At 49.5% G+C, this 16,791-nt stretch overlaps 1 protein-coding gene across 3 annotated transcripts in view; it reads left to right on the plus strand.

Annotated features, from left to right (window-relative positions):
* The window catches only part of SEPSECS (Sep (O-phosphoserine) tRNA:Sec (selenocysteine) tRNA synthase), a 1,182,953-nt gene that overhangs the window by 714,439 nt on the left and 451,723 nt on the right, over nt 1-16,791 (plus strand). For all 3 annotated transcript variants that reach the window (XM_069631868.1, XM_069631867.1, XM_069631866.1), the window contains exons 7-8: nt 2,477-2,606; nt 2,689-2,780. In XM_069631868.1, the coding sequence (XP_069487969.1) occupies nt 2,477-2,606; nt 2,689-2,780 (222 nt within the window). The remainder of the gene's footprint in view (nt 1-2,476; nt 2,607-2,688; nt 2,781-16,791) is intronic.

Here is a 16,791-nt window from a genome sequence, read left to right on the forward strand (position 1 = left end):
GTAACACTCAACTGAACTACAAAATGGCTCTTGGCGGCCCTTGACTCACAAAAAGCATACACGAATGAATAAATGCAATAAAAACAATAAATTAATGTTTAATTACTACACATAAAAGGAATGTACAAAGTTTAAAAATACTTCACTGTTGAAGCAGCCACAAAAGAAATCCTCATCCCGCCAGGAATGCACTGAAAAGCCCCAAAACAGGCAAGCAGAGAGATTTTGCATCAACGTGCATGTAAGCAGTGCGTCCACTCTTCCACAGAAGCTTTCTGCCTGACTGCTCTGGTGCCCCCCATTTCAAACCATCCGAAAATGCGTGATCGCATTTTCCAGAACTTTCTGGCTTTCAAGGTCTCTACCTTTTGACGGTTCCCATCTGCCCCCGGCCGGAGCGACCCATGGCAACCACAAGAGGCAAAACACTTCCCTTTCTCATGAAAGCGCGAAAAATGCCCCATAACTTTTATTCAGCTTTGCAAGATTCCCTTGCTACGTTAAGTAACATCTGGCACCTTTTTCAAAACAGTCCTTGAAGCAATGCAGAATCAAGAAAATATGTTTGCCAGTGGAATAATACAAACCATGTTATGAGTTAACATCAAATGCAGCTTTCACTGAGGCCTGAAGACAATGTCCATTATGGCTCTAGGAGCACCCAAAATGTCATGTTTTAGTCGAAAGCATTTCAATCCACCCTTGGACATTTGACTTCCATAACTCAGTGGCACTAAAGTCGGCTTCTGAAACAGACGAAACATCATAACTAAACTAAAAATACATTGAATACAACGGCAGAAAATTAAAATAATTATATAAATGCAAACAAAGGCATAACACAAAGTTTTTCCAATATCTGGAATCCAAGAAAACGTCAAATCCCACGAATTCCCGGTATGTTATTGGGTTATCTGTTGCATTAAGTCTTTCAAACTTTGAATGCGATTTTTAATAGACTGGGAATGGTCAGTTAAAACAGCACATTCCTTCAACTGCATTACAGCCCAGGTTATGTTTCAGCAACTGATGATCAATAGCTTGATTGTGCAGGGCTGCTTTTCTCGTAGCTTGCCTATCTAGGAGCAGTCTCTAAGACTTGAGAGGTATGATTCTACCCTTTCCCTACTAAACATGATAACTTAATCAACGATTTATAGCCCCCAGCACCTAATCCCTAAACTCTCACCAATGAATATGCAAGAGCCAAAACCTCTGATTCGGATAACAAAAGTGTATTTGAATCAGTCTGGGGATAACCATATAGATTCAAAAATTGATCATCTCATTCCATGAAATCCTGGCTGCAAAGGAAACCTCATTAAACCAAGCAATGTTAAAAGCACATGGTCCTAGGGAAATGTTATCTGGAATGTAATTATATGTGACGTTTCCGCTCGAGAAAAGCCATCCTATTGTAAGTTTTACATGGTTCAAATGACTAGCAGCTACAACTGTATGATTAAAGAACATAGTATTAAAGTTGGGGCGTGTGCTTGGAGTGCGTGAACACAACTGCTTCTCAAACACAGTTTGGTTTTTCTCTTTGGTAATGTTCAGTTGTTGAAATGTGCCAACATCCTTCGGTTTACAGGTCATTTCATAGCAGATATCACCTTGGGTGATATTTTAAGTCACTATCTGGGTAAGGTTTCTCCACTTTTGGTTTGTTTCTTGGCAGAACTTGCAATTTCCGTAGACAGAAAACTATTGTCGCTCATTAGAAGACTCCACTAAAGAGCTTGCTTTAATCAAGCCTTACCATCAGGCTTTGCATTCAATGTGCCTTCCAGTGTTTGTTCAAAGCAGTCTTCCGAGAGTTAATGACTCAATTGGTGTTGTACATGCACTACTGGTATAATATAAATGTCTTACCAGGCCTTCCTTCAGCCACTTGATATATAAACACCCTGCATGTCCTTCACGAAAGTCCTGTTATAAACAAAGTCCTGTTTTAAAAAAGCATTGATAAGCATCATTTTTGGCTTGTGGCTATGTTTTAAGCTTTTGTCAGGCACTGCTATTAGATGCACCTGCTACCAACTTTGCTTAGTTAATACCACTATGGCTGTGCCTAGCAAGTGCCTTTCCCATACCTACACAAAAGCCCAAACTGTTGTCATTGGCAATGCTAGTTTTGACAACCATCAGTGTACTCCATTTGATAGGATAGCATGAGGGTTAAAAGTAGCATGTTTGTGCTCCCACACCTTTGTTTTAGCCCTTTCAACCTATTGTGTTGGAAGGCGGGAGCAGGGAGTGTGTTGCTGGGGATTAGCACACGTGCAATGCCAGACAAAAAGTCATAGCCACCGATAAAGGACCCACGCCACAAGTCCATATCTGGAAATACGAACAGTTTTAGGTCCTATTCATTCAAAGCCATGTGGCAGACAAACAAACTGTATTGCATGATGCATAACCTTCTTGCCAACAGTTGAGTATGGTCACTCTAATGTGGAGTTTCTCTTTTTAGGGTTCTCGTTTGGGCAGAATAGATGCTTTTGTTCAGAGCTTGGACAAGAACTTCATGGTTCCAGTAGGAGGGGCCATTGTCGCTGGTTTCAATGATTCCTTTATAGAAGCGATTAGTAAAATGTATCCAGGTAAATATATTTGTTTTATGATTATTAGAATATCACAAATGTATTTATTTTATTGAAAACCATTTGTATATTATTGTTTCAGGTCGGGCGTCAGCTTCACCTTCGTTAGATGTTCTCATTACCTTATTATCACTAGGTGCCAGTGGCTACAAGCAATTATTAAAAGAAAGAAAGGTACGTCTTTTTTTGCCTTTTTTTTTAAACATTTATTTTTTATTGAAATTTCGATGAACACAATACAAAAATAACACTTTATGAACTGCAAGGACCAGAAACCGGATTACATCGAAAAATTTGATTTTGTAAATGTATAACTGCAATGCTTAACACAGCCATTTAATCATCAAAAGGAGAATATGAAAAAGGAGTAGAGATGGAAAGGAGAAGAGAGAAGAGAAGAAGGAAAAGGGAGCGGGAAAAAAAGGAAGTAGCACATTGCGGACAGGATGGGGCCCTGCCTTGATCTTTGTGGGGAGTGTTCCTGAAGATTCGGCCCTTATTAGATCATGGCTTAGTGAGGTGCTTCAAAAGTCAAGGCTGGAAAAACATCTGCTCTTTGTCTGCTACATGTTGCAGGAAAGGCCCCCATATATGTGGGAATTTAGGCATTTGTCCCTCAGCTAGGGCTGGGAGTTTCTCCATCCCCAAAAATTTCCAAACCTTCGCCCACCAGTAAGAAATGTATGGTCCCTCTTACACCTTCCAGAGACTTGCTCGTGTGATTCAGACAGCCATAAGCAGTTGGGAGGTCAGTTCTGCCCTGGGTCCTGACATAGGGAAAGAGCCATCCTCGGGGGGCATCCCCCAGTAGTAGGACAAGTGGATCCCTGGGAGCAGGGTGCCCATGATCTTTGATTTTGGAGCGAACCTCCAACCAGAACATCTGAATTACAGGGCAGTGCCACCACATATGAGCTAGGTCACCCAGCTGCCTGTATCCGTGCCAGCATCTGTCAGAGTAGGAAGTGTTCATAGCATGGAAGCGTTGCGGGGACAGATACGAGCGGAAGCACAACTTGAGCGCCCCTTCCTTCACAAGGGTGTAGCACAAGTTTTTTTGATTACTGATCCATATCCTCACCCAGGACTTGCTTGAAATTTCCAGACTCAATTCCTTTTCCTATGCTGCCATCTAAGGGAGCTTCTCCTCTGACATAGCACTTTCCAGGAGCCTACAACATGCTGAAATTCTATGTGTTTTTTGACCTTCTAGTACTTTAAGTTCTATGCCTGATGGGGGACGTGATCCCGCCCGCCGTACCGCAGCGTTAGTTAGTCAGTCAGTAGCGCAGTTGGGCATAAGAAATCGTTCTGATTCTGGCAGGTTGAACAACTTCTTACTCAATGAAGGTAAGGGGCCCCATGTCGCCATAGAGATCTCGCAATATCGAGAGTTCTCCGGAGGTCCAGAGCTGGAAGGCTCTAACTTGTAGACCTCGGGTGAATGCTGGGTTTTGGGTAATACGTGAGTGTGGAGCCAGGCTTGTTTTAAATCCCCTTTGCGCACAAACTTTATCCCAGCTCTGGAGCGTTGCCAGGGTGGTAGCGAGCATGGTTTCCCGCTGTCGACGGGCCTCCATGGGGAGGAATGGCAAATGTCCCAGGGGGACGGGGGATGCAAATTGTTCTATAACTTTCCATTTACCTTTTTAACAAACACATTCCTTTATTACAGTGTAGTGCATTACTGCAGACACATCTGTAGCAGAAGCTTTTCTGCTAAATTAATGAGATTGAAAGGGAGAATCCTGTCCTTATGTGTTGTGCAAATGTTTTGGATGGAAGTAGCTGTTGGTCGCGCAAAAACTGCTCAAATCATTTTTGCTCTAATTTTCCCTGAAAAATGTAGATGGCGAGTTCGGGGTTAGGCAGTATTGGTTGGTCAGGGGCAAGTAGGGGAAGTTTCATCAAAAGCATTTGAGCCAAATAATTCGAGCACAAATGTATTCAAGCCAGGAAAAAATCAATAGATTTACAAACTTTTAGATCTTCCCATATAACGTACCAATTGTGAATACCCCATCATTCAAAATTCACAAAAATGCCAAAATATATTTTTTTTGAATGTTAATTTCAAGCAACATTAGATAGACGGTACAGCATTACCAAATGGAAGTACATATGTTGACAGCAAAACATGAGTGACATCTGTACATTAACCAGCGTTGGAGATCCCAATGCGCTGCTCAATGCAGCCTTCCTTATTACCCCGTCAATTGGCTCTCCTCCCGGCCCAGGTATGCGCAAAATGGGGCCCAAATGTCTTATGGCCGGCATCCACCATAGCTATGAATGTCTTCTCCCTCTCACTTGTATACACCAAGTTTTTGTTCCATTGCTCGCAAGTAGGGGCAAGCACCGACTTCCACCGGCGTTGAATACATTTTTTGGACACCATGCAAGCCAGATTCATTAATCTTCTGGTAACCACCGGCACCTTGCCTATATCTCCCAGTAAATATTTTAACGGGGACAAGTCGGGCAGAATCCCCACAATATCATTCAAGAGCTCACCCACTTCCCACCAATATACGCTGACAGGAGGGCATTCCCAAAACACATGGTAGGAATTGGCAGGGAAAAACCCACATTTCACACATGCATCGGACTCTTCCGAAGATAATTTAGCAAGTTTGGCGGGGGACTAATGCAATTGATAAGCATCTTGAATTGTATCAGTCAGTATCCAGCATTCAAAGACACTTCTTTAGTCAGCTGGCAGTATCGAGATCGCTGTACATCTGTAAATTCAGTGCTTAGATCCTGCTCCCATTTTATATGGGCCTTGTTCTTGCATCCCTGCCCCACCTGTATCTTGCAGTACAGCGTGGACACCATGTGTCTATCATCCCCCCCTCCCGTGATCGCCTCAATGCATTCAGGAGTTTCAGGTTCAAGTGGGAAGGACGGCCACAGCCACCGGGCAGCAACTTGGATCCGATAGTAGTGCCACAGTTTTTGGAAACCTTCGTTCAGCCTGGTTAAAAACTAATCAACTGACACATCTGCCATCAGGAAACATGTCCCCAATTGTGAAGTGTATTTCCACCCCCAGACCCAGCGTATTTCCATATCAAACGTTGGAGGTATACCTGGATAACTCTAAAGCGGGACCCGCCTATTGTATGGAACTTAGTACCAGCCTCCTATATATTCACCATCGTGCACACTGGATCAAAGGAACAAGAATCTGCGTACCGGTCACTAAATATCACTGATTGTAAATTTTTGCGAGCCGCCCTGTAAGGCTCTAATGCCACATAAACCGCCTCACTTGTAGAGGTATACCAGTATCTAGCGAAATGCACCTGCGCCACTCGGTAATATAGCTCAAAACCAGGCGCAGCCAATCCCCCAACCCCGCACATACGGTTCAACCAGTTGTTCCCAGCTAATGCTAGTCATCCCACCTCCCCATATAAATTCCAATGCAAGTGACCTTAATCTTGTGAAAAACTATTTTCCTGGGCATATGGGAACGTTACAGAAATAATACAGTACCTTGGGGAGCACAAACATTTTAAGTAACGAGAGTCTACCATATAGTGAGAAGAGAAGCTTAGACCACACCTTAAGGTTAGCCCCGAGTCTTTGCAGATATCCGGCATGGTTATCAGAATACCAGTATTTCTGTGATCTGGAGACCACTACACCCAGATATTTAAACCGTACAGGAACCCATTTGATCCCCATTAAATCTGATGGAGCCATCATAGCTTCTGTAAGTGGGGAAAAGCTCAGACTTTGATGTATTCATTTTAAATTCCGAGTATACCCTTAAACTCATGGACAGTATCCATCATGGGGCCCAGGTTAATCTCTGGGTCTCTGACATACAGATGTCATCTGCATATAACGAGTTGACCTGCGGGGGGCCTGATATGCAGAAACCTCAATGCCCATGTAATGTTCTAATGTGCACTGCCAGGGGCTCAAAGGTCAGAGCAAAAAGCAACGGGGACAGCGGACACCCCTGCCGAGTAACCCTCCCTAACTGAAACTCCTGTGAGAATATGTAATTAGTGCGGATCCTGGGAACTGACCTTGAATCGATCAAGCGCACACAGTTAATAAAGCACTGCCCAAACCTATAGCGCTTCAGGACCTGAAAGAGAAACCTCCACGACACTGAGTCAAACTTTTTCTCAGCATCCAGGGAGGCCGCTGCCACCCTGGCCTGCTGATTAATCTGGGACATGATACGAAACAATCGCCTGAGGTTCAGCGCAGTGGATCGACCGGGAATAAACCTGGACTGATCAGGGTGCACGACGTGTCATGTATGTAGTCGGAAGGAGAGTACCTAATGTTTTTGCATCTACATTAAGGACAAAGGCCAATAGTGGCCCACGTTCGTCAGTGGTTTATTGGGCTTTAATAGCACAGTAATAATGGGCTCTCTGAGGGAGGGCAGCAACTCCCTTACTCCAGCGACTCCTCTCACACCTGCAACAGTCTAGGCGTCAATGTCTGTCTGAACTTCTTATACAGTGCCACCCGAGTCCGTCTGATCCAGGTGCCTTACCTGAAGCTAGCGCATTTATTGCCTCACACATTGGACTATAGAAGGCTATTCTGCCCTCCTGGGGAAGCTCCGGCAGCTCAATAACAGCCAAGTATTCCTCCAAGGCAGTAGCAGTACATGCATCTGCGTTGACATATAACGTATCATAGTAGTCCTTAAACACCCTGTTAACGCCATCATTGGTCTCTAGAACCTCCCCAGATTGGCCGCAAATACCAGTAATGGCCTGCAATTCCTTATCCACTCTTACTGCCCGAGCCAATGTCCTACCAGGTCTCTCTGATTCCCTGTATGCTCTAGCCCTCATAGGCTATGCCATATATCTAATTTATTTTTCAGCAAGCTCTAGAAACTTCAATAGGTTCCCTTTAATCACTCCCAATAGCACCCAGTTCTTGGTCAATCCATATTCATTTTCCGGCTGCTTCATGTGCTGCTCAACCTCACGTAATTCAACCCTAATCGACTTGAGAGTTCCTGCAGAAGCAGATATCCATTCACCCCATATCCAAACCTTAAATGTCTCCCACACTGTGGAACACCGGGACATTGAGCCCACATTCATTCTGAAAAAGTCATCCTATCCTATAAGGTAGCTAGTGTCTAGAACATGGTTGGGGACATCTGCCAGAGAGGTCGAGGCCGCTGTTGTGAGCGGAGATCAATGGACAACACAACCAGGTGTCGGACATCGTACGTGGTAGAGTTTCACAACTTTGTAAATTAGGGACCAGAGCAGTTGACAATAGCCAGCAATCAATTCTGTACATCAAGTCATGTACAATGGAGTAATGGTTATACTCTCTAGCATTTGGATGAAGGCAGTGCCAGACATCAACCAGCTGCAACTGGTGCATAAAATGATGAAGCACCTACGCAGTGGCGTATCCCGCATGGGGGACTGTGGGGGATCTATCGAGGACATCATTAAGGATGGTATTTAAGTCCCCACCCCAGATGAGGGGGGCATCAACGGCTCATGCAATTATGTCAAATATAGCATATAGAAGACAGGGTCCTCGATATTGTGGCCATAGGTATTAACAAGGCCTACTGCGTTGCCAAATATCTTTCATCACACTATCACATATCGGCCCATTGGGTCAATCACCCTACTCACATCCTGAAATGGGATTGGGTGAGGTCGCCCCTAGCCTGTGGGGAGTAATTAGTGCAATATCTTTGGCTATCCCATCTCGAGGCAAACGCCTCATGGATGTTCCCCAAAGCATGAGTCTCTGGCAGCAGAAGCACCTTTGGTTGATGTCTAGCAATATAGGCCAATATCTTACTCACCTTAATCGGATTATTCACCCCCCTCACATTCCACACAAAAAATGTGACTGGTTTACCCCCTACATTGTCCGGACTATCCATGTTCACGCTCTTCACCACACCCCTTCAATCCCAGCACCGCATGTTGCCACAATATAGCCGTTCTGTCAAACTATTACCTGTAAAACCCCAATCCCACCTCCCACACCTGCATAGTCAACCGCAACCAGACAGTATACCCCATAACCATATTTTGAACCTTCCAAGGAAAACAGTGCGAGCAGCAAGCCACCTCAACATACTAGGGCTGCCCGAAATAGAATTAGTACACATTCATATGCCCTCAAACAATGTACGAGACAAGGCTGCACAACTCTCCCCCATCAGCAGAGAACTAATGCAGTCAGGTATTGGTTGAGGCCTTCGGCCGGGGGGTGTGGGGAAGGAGAATAGACGCTTCAATGTACTACTGCTTAGTGTCCTCTGGGGTCTCAAGGAAATGTGCCCTGCCACCATGGAAAATATGGAGCCTTGACGGGAAAAAAATCGCATACTGGACCTGCTGCTCCTGCTTGACTGGGTCATATGTTTGTCTGGCAGCCAGGAACCCAGCCGAGAAGTTGGGATACACATGAATAGCACTGGTCTCAGATTGGAGCGAGCCCCTTTCTCTAGACAAACGCAATATGTGGTCCCTGTTTCGATAATTTAACAGCCACATGACCAGGCTTGGGAGCAGGTACCAGGGCACGGTGTGCACATTCCACCAGGAAGTGTGCTGAAAAAATAACACCTGCAAAGAGAGACTTCAGGAGATCCTCCACAAATTGCTCCATATGCCCCTTCCCTGCTGCCTCCGGCACTCACACTGTGCATATATTATTTTGATGGGAGCACAACTCGAGGTCGTTGCACTTCGTTATTACTGTAGTCAGCTCTTTCGTGACCCCTTTCAGCAGTTGATCGTGCGAAAGGACTGTATCTTCAAGTTGCCCAATTCTTGTTTCGCTGATACGCCCACTTTCTCTATCCATCCTGGCCTAAAGGGAGCTAATGTAAGCTACTATGTCATCCAGCTTGGTGTGAACTAAGGCAGATCTAGACTGCATTGCAGCCATCAAGGGTTCCATCCTGGCAGGTGTCACTGTCTCGCCTGTCGACGTAGTATTGGTGCTCTGCCAGGAGTACTGGCGAAGGAATCCATTGGGCTGCGTTTCTTGACTGCCCCCTTTGTCATTCCCGGTACCTGCAATGTCCCGGCAGGTAGGTCTGTCTCCGGGAGGATCAGCCGTGAGAGCTTAACAAATATTAGCAAGGGATCCAGGTCAGCACTCCACCCCACTCGACAAAGACCAGGTACCCTCCAATCCAGTCAGGCACCCAACACCAGGCTGCACCAGACTAATATGGGCTCCAATAACCGAGTACTATAATGGGGCTCTTCTACACCCTCTCTCCGTATGTAAGCAGCTTTGAGCACAAACATGAGTGGGGTAATCAGACTAATAATGCCACTGGCTCCCAGCCTACAAAGACTGTGCCTCCAAGTAAAGTGCATAAAATGTCAGGGACTTGCAATGTGGACCGCCCCAGGCCCGGGTCTCCAGGAAGAGCTACAGCTTACCAGCGATGCCGTAAGCCTCTCTCCACATCGCCTTCACTGGTCTGACAGCCAGAGGCCACAAGGATTCCCCGGCACGTTATCCGCCACAGCAGATGAAGAATGTATTACCGGGCCCTCTGATCAGTTTATGGAGCGGCCCGATCCACAGAGCACCACATGGGGCCCACCTCGCAGTGTATCAGATATTCCAGGCACAGCAGCCCCAATCCGGGGGTCCACAAACTGGCCGTGCGCTGAGCCCACCAAGGCGCGCAGCACGCATCCCGTTTCAAACCATCAGGCCGGTGCTGAGCCGGGAGAGCCCAGTAACACAGGCCATTGGCTGTCAGCAGTCGCCTATGGCAAAGATTATGGTGCATAAGCAAGCACTGGGTCGGATCTGCGGATCGCAACCACCTGCAGCTGCAGCAGAAGGTCCAGGCGCATATCACCGCCTCGGCTAACATTCCCCAGCTCTGGATTGCTAAAAGAACAGGCAGAATGCAGGATTTTACCAACAGGATTTTCTTCGGGCAGGAGCCTCACAATCAAGCGGCCATGTCAGTTGCCGCTCAGCAGGACCGCCCGAAATACATTTTGAACAATAACATAGTAAAATGTAAACTTGCTGCATAAAAGCAAAGGTGTTCTATTTTCACTTGGGTCATTAAAACAATTATTTTGAAATAATTCTAAAACTAGTTTGCATTAGTTTTGGAAATTGAACGAGACCAAACGTTTCACATCCAGATCGGCTTTCTTAGATTTCTAGTATAGGTAGTTAAAAACAAAAATTACAGAAATTGTACATCTGTGTGCCAGAATGCCATCTGGTGCGTATGTGAAAGCTCTAGCGTTTAAACATTGTATTAAAATAAAATGATGCAGGTAATTCTGTTTCCGAATGGAATGCCTGCTAAACAGACACCCTTTCATCAAAGATCCATGACAAAAGTTTAGTGTATCCATGTGGCTAAAAGTATAGTGCATCCATGTGGCTTCAATGGAGCAGCCTCCTGACATCTGCAGCTGTTGCTCTTCAGTGGCACAGTGCATGTTCGAAGGTCATATCTGCATTCCAGAAAGCTGCTACGCAGTCTCTTCAACCAGTAGCATTTTAAATTTTGCACCTGTGATCCAAATGATCACAATTGTCCGCCTTTATCAATCTCGTGGCAGGGTATTCTCTAAAAATAAGCCATGCCTGGCTGTGGTATTAAAGAGTGCACAATTATGAGAGACCTAACTTTGATATCCTGCAAGTGTATCAGGGGCCCTCTCTGGCTCGTATTGATAGAAACACAACAGTAGTTAAAAAAGGAGTGTACACCAAGCAAGAAGTAACGCAGTTTCTCCAGCATGGTGTCTGTCATGGATTCACATGCTCATGAATATTCCCTGTCGTCAGGCTGGGAATCCTCGGTAAGGAAAAAATCAGTATCAGTTTCGTTTCTGATCTGTCTCTCTTAGTAGTAACCAATCACGGGTCTCTGGGTCATACTGCCCCCAGCCAATGACTGCCCTCTCCCTAAGCCCCGCCCCTGGCAGCCATCCTCAGATTTTTACCGCACGCTCAAGTGTTGGGAATCCTCGTGCTATAGCTCTCGAGCTTTTACTGCGTTTTGCGCTTTTTCAAAGAGATTTATCTCATTTTTCGGTTTAATCGAGCCTCAAGCTCCGCTGTTTCTACTTCTGATCAACGGGGACCCGTTTTGGATTTATCTACGCCCCTCAAGGGTGAAGTTTTGGTCGAGTTACGCTTCTTGGAGGATTCCAGAAGTTTCTGAGACCTACCTCGGGACAAGAAGAACATGGCCCAGGAGAAGGGAAGCTCGACTCCTGGCAAGCTGTTCGGGATCTGCCCGGGATGCAACCTACAAAATGTGTTCAAGGAGGATGAGCATTCGAAATGCCTTTGACTGCCTCCACGAGGACAAAACGCACGTGGAAAAGGACTGCGTTTTGCTTTAACATGTCGGATCGGACGATGAGGCATCTCCGGACCCGTCTCTCCAACTGACTGGAAGGCAAGAGCCCAGCAGGTGAGAAGAAGTCCGACCGGTCTTCTAAGACCTGTGAGGGCGCCCCGGCGACGGGGGCCCAACAAAAGGCAAAGCACCGCGAGTGCCGAACGGTCGGGCTTCTCGGCTGCCAGGCAGGGTGCACCTTCACCGACGCAATCAACCGTGAGCCAACACTCTGGCTCGGGAAAGAGAAAATCCGAGAATCCGGCTAAGCTTCTGGAGAGGCCGTTCGATCTCGGAGGAACCGGCCGAGGGGGAGCGAGGCGGTGACCCTCCCCCTAAGGTGAAGGCCTCAAGTGCGCCCATGGTGGTGAAGGCCTTGATTCACCTGGCTAAGGTCTCTATCGAGGGAGTCACTGCGGCCCTGGCGAAGCCTGTGGAGGCTATCCCAGTGGAGGTGACCTCGGGGCCCAGAGTTTCCCTGCCTCCGTGGAGGGAATCCTCTTTTAGGCCCATCGAGAAGACCCCCGGTGGAAAAAGAAGGGGGGTTGGTGGCGGTCACGTACATGGACACAAGCTCCGAGGAGGAACTGGCCGAGAATTTGGAAGAGGCCCAGCCCCACGGGAGTAATCCTGAGGAGGGAGACGACAAGAGCGAAGGTGGCAATGACGGCGAGGTTCCCGTGGAGGAACAACCGTCGCTCCCGTCGCAACCCGAGCCTCAGGACAACTCGGTGGCCATTTTGACAGCAATCCAAGCATTAATCACAGAGATAAGGACGAGACTGCCCCTGCCCCCGACGGACGACCCAGCTGTACCGGGTCCGTCGGGAAGCCCTCCGAACAAAAGGAGGAGAATTCATCCAGTGCCCCTTCAGCCCTCACGGCCTTCTCAGCCTTTGTCGCCTTCCCTGATCCCGAGGGACAACACCGGAACGGACACGGCCACAACGGGGACGGATGACGATGGCGGTGACTATGGGACTGGCCTCCGGTCTCCGATTCCTCGGGTGTTCCCACCCGACTAGGTTGGCTCCTTTCACGCCATGATTGCCATGGCATCCGAGCTTTTTCAAGTCTGCCCTGAGGAGAAGGAAGGCAGGCTTCCTCTACCAACGGCGCGAGGCCAAAAGGAAGACGGTCCTCGCGGTGCCATTGCTGGCAGACATCTGGGACGAGGGACGAGCCCTCCTCAAGAACCCGTCCACGGCACCTGCCAAGAGGGACCGGTACAAGAAGTAGTACCGGGTCCCCGACGCCGCCCCGTTGTGCCTTAGGGCGCAGCCGACCCCGGATTCGGTCGTCTCAGCGGCGGCCAAGAAGAAAGGGGGGGGCATCGGCTTCATCCTCAACTTCCCTACCGGACGGCGAGGGAAAGAAGCTGGACGCCATGGAACGAGTCATCTCGTCAGCGGCGACGACATTTAAGGCGGCCAACGCCCTAGCGATTGTGGCCTGCTACGACAGGGAATTGTGGTACAAGATCGCCCCCTGTTGGATTTCCTACCGGGTGACAAGAGGGCAGAGGCCCTGGTGATCTTACAGGAGGGTGAGGTGGCGTCGGACCAGGCCATAAATGTGGCCACGGACATTGCCGACAACGGTTTCCGCCAGTTGGGCAACAGCGTTTGCCTTCGACGGCGGGGTGGCTCAAGGCGACGGATTTCCGCCAGGACGTGCAAGCCAAGGTTTTGGACATGCCCTTCGACGGGAACAATCTGTTTGGAAAGACTGTGGATGAGCCGCTACAGGCCATCAAGTCCGACACAGACGGCTCGGGCCTTGGGAGTTCTGCAGCAGCGGCGGCCACCCTTTCGGAACTCTGGAGGCAAGCAAGGTGCCTCCAAAGGATTCGGCGGCGGCTCTTCGACCTACCATCAGGCGGCCTGCTCCTCGTCACAAGAAGCCTACAGGGGACGAGGCAAGTCCAGTGGATCTCGCCGTCGTCGCCAGGGAGACCAGGGCTGCAAGGCTGCTTCCAAGCAAGACTGAACTGGCTGTCGCGTCGGGCCCCCACCGAAGCACCCCGGTGGGAGGCCGGCTGACAAGGTTCGTCAGCGTGTGGAAGTCCATCTCCACCGACTGTTGGGTGCTGGATGCGCTGGCCCACGGGCACACTCTGGAATTTCTAAAGAAGTGCCCCCGAATTCCTCCCGTGGTCAGGAAGGAAAACCACGTCCCTCAACTACTGTTAGAGGTAAGGGCGATGCTCAAGAAAGGAGCCATCGAGCTCGTCCCAAAGAGGCTCCAGAGTATACTCAAGATACTTCCTCGTCAGAAAGAAGACAGGAGGTTGGCGTCCCATCCTGGACTTGTGTCGGCTAAACAAATGCATCAAGGCACAGCAGTTCCGGATGGTCACCCTCCAGCACGTGCTGGGCCAGCTGGAGGTGGGCGACTTCCTATCGTCGTTGGATTTGGAGGATGCGTACTTTCACATCCCCATCCTAAAAGGACACTGAAAGTTTCTCAGGTTCGTAGTCCAAGCGCGAGTCTACCAGTTCAAGGCCCTCCCATTTGGATTGAAGTCGGCGCCCATGGTGTTCACCAAGTGCCTAGCATCAGTGGCGGCGCGCCTGCAGGGGATCCACATCTACCCCTACCTGGACGACTGGCTCATCCGAGCAGGGACAAGGGAACTCGCCGTAGAAAACACAGCAAAGACCGTCCGGCTGCTCATGGACCTGGGAATCTCCATCAACTTCCCCAAATCCCACTTGGTTTCGTCGCAGATCGCGCTGTTTCTGGGAGCCAAGCTCGATACAGTAGCGCAGTTGGCCTTGCCGTCAGAGGAAAGAACGCAGGCCATCCTGGGCAAGGTACGGCGTCTGCTGGCCACGGGATTTGGCTAGAGTGAGGTCCATGAAGTCCCTTCTCGGGATGTCCTCTTGCATCTATCTGGTGCGCCTGTGCAGGCTTCGGATGCGCCCTCTGCAGGAGTTCCTCGACGCCCGTTGGACGCAAGAGACGGACAGCTTCAAGGACAAGATCTCGCTCAATGAAGCATTCCGCCATGCAATTCGATGGTGGGGCACCCGCGCGCATCTCGCCGCGGGCACAGACTTTCAGACTCCAGCATACCAGGTGACGTTGACGACGGATGCCTCCATGGAGGGGTGGGGAGCGCACACCGGAGATCTTCACGCGAGAGGCCTGTGGCTCCCGGAGAAGAGGCCGCTCCACATCAACATACTGGAGCTCCGAGCAGTGTTCTGGGCCCTCAAGTCATTCCTCCCGTCCCTCAAGGGCAAGGTGGTGAGGATCTTCACCGACAACACCACCACGATGTTCTACATCCGGAAGCAGGGAGGAACCAGATCCCCGGCCCTGTTCAAGGAAGCCCAGGATCTGTGGCACTGGGCCGTTGCCCAGGGGATGTTTCTGGTACATTTTCATCTGGCAGGGATAAAAAACACCATCGCCGACTCACTCAGCAGGGAGCTGCGCGCGTGCCACGAGTGGGAACTACGCCAGGATCAAGTGGATCATCTCTTCCGGCGATGGGGCAAACCCCCAAATCGACCTGTTCGTGACGGCGACGAGCTCCAAGTGCCAGAGGTTCGCCAGCAGGTTCCGCCAGCCGAGGAGCATGGGCGAGGCTTTCTCGTTCCCCTGGGACGGCCTGTTCCTGTATGCGTTCCCGCCGTTGCCGTTGCTGCTCGGGCTCATCCACCAACTCAAGAGGTCCCGGTGCAGGATGATCCTCGTTGCACTGAGGTGGCCGAGACAGTTATGGTCCCGGACCTTCTGGACTTGTCAGCGTCCCCACCAGTCAAACTGTCGACGGACGCAGATCTTCTCTCCAGAGAAGGAGGTGCCATTCTTCATCACGATCCGGAGTCGCTGAACTTGCAGGCCTGGCTCCTGCAGCACTAGAGTTTGGAGGGTTCGATATCCTGGCTGACTGCAGAGAGGTTCTTGCAAAGGCCAGGTCGTAGTCAGCTCTCAAGTGCTACGGACAAAAGTGGAGATGTTCTCTGTCTGGTGCCGTGCACAGAAGATCAACCCTCTACGGATTACAGCCCCTCAAGTGCTACCCTACTTACTGTTGCTGGCCAAACCTGGACTAGCGCACGCTTCCATCAAGATACATCTGGCAGCGATTTCCCGATACACCAGAACTGCAGGACGGTTGTCCCTGTGGGCTCATCGCCTGGTGAAGGAGTTTATGAAAGGACTGTTCCGTTCGTTCCCGCCGGTGAAGGCTCCAGCCCCCGGCGTGGGACCTCAACGTGGTGCTGACCAGGTTCATGGGCCCGCCATTTGAGCCCTTGCATTCAGCTCCGTTGAAGTTCCTGTTGTGGAAGACAGCGTTCCTTGTGGCCATCACCTCTGCACGACGCGTGGGAGAGATTCAGGCCCTTTCCTGCAAGCCTCCATACTTGACTTTCCACGAGACGAGGGTGGTGCTGAGGATACACCCCTCCTTCGTGCCCAAGGTGCCGTCGGACTTCCATCTCAACGAGCCCTTGGTGTTACCAGTCTTTTTCCCATCGCCTTCGTCGCCGGCCGACAGGACTTTGCAGTCGCTGGATGTAGCTAGAGCGCTGAAGTTCTACGTGGACCACACGAAGAGTTTTCGGAAGACATAACAGCTGTTCCTGAACTTTGGACCTGTGAACCAAGGGAAGGCTCTCTCGAAGGCTTCCATTTCCAGATGGCTCTCCGGCTGCATCATGCACTGTCATCGGTTGCCCGGCCGTCCGAGAGCCCATTCGACCAGAGAGATCGCTGCTACCACGGTGTTCTTGTCTGGTGTGCCCCTGCTGGACATCTGCAGGGCTGCTACGTGGAGGTCGACGCACACCTTCTCGAGAT

Source organism: Ambystoma mexicanum, chromosome 6q, assembly GCF_040938575.1.
Source record: "Ambystoma mexicanum isolate Mex_15411 chromosome 6q, UKY_AmexF1_1, whole genome shotgun sequence".
Taxonomy (NCBI): domain Eukaryota; kingdom Metazoa; phylum Chordata; class Amphibia; order Caudata; family Ambystomatidae; genus Ambystoma; species Ambystoma mexicanum.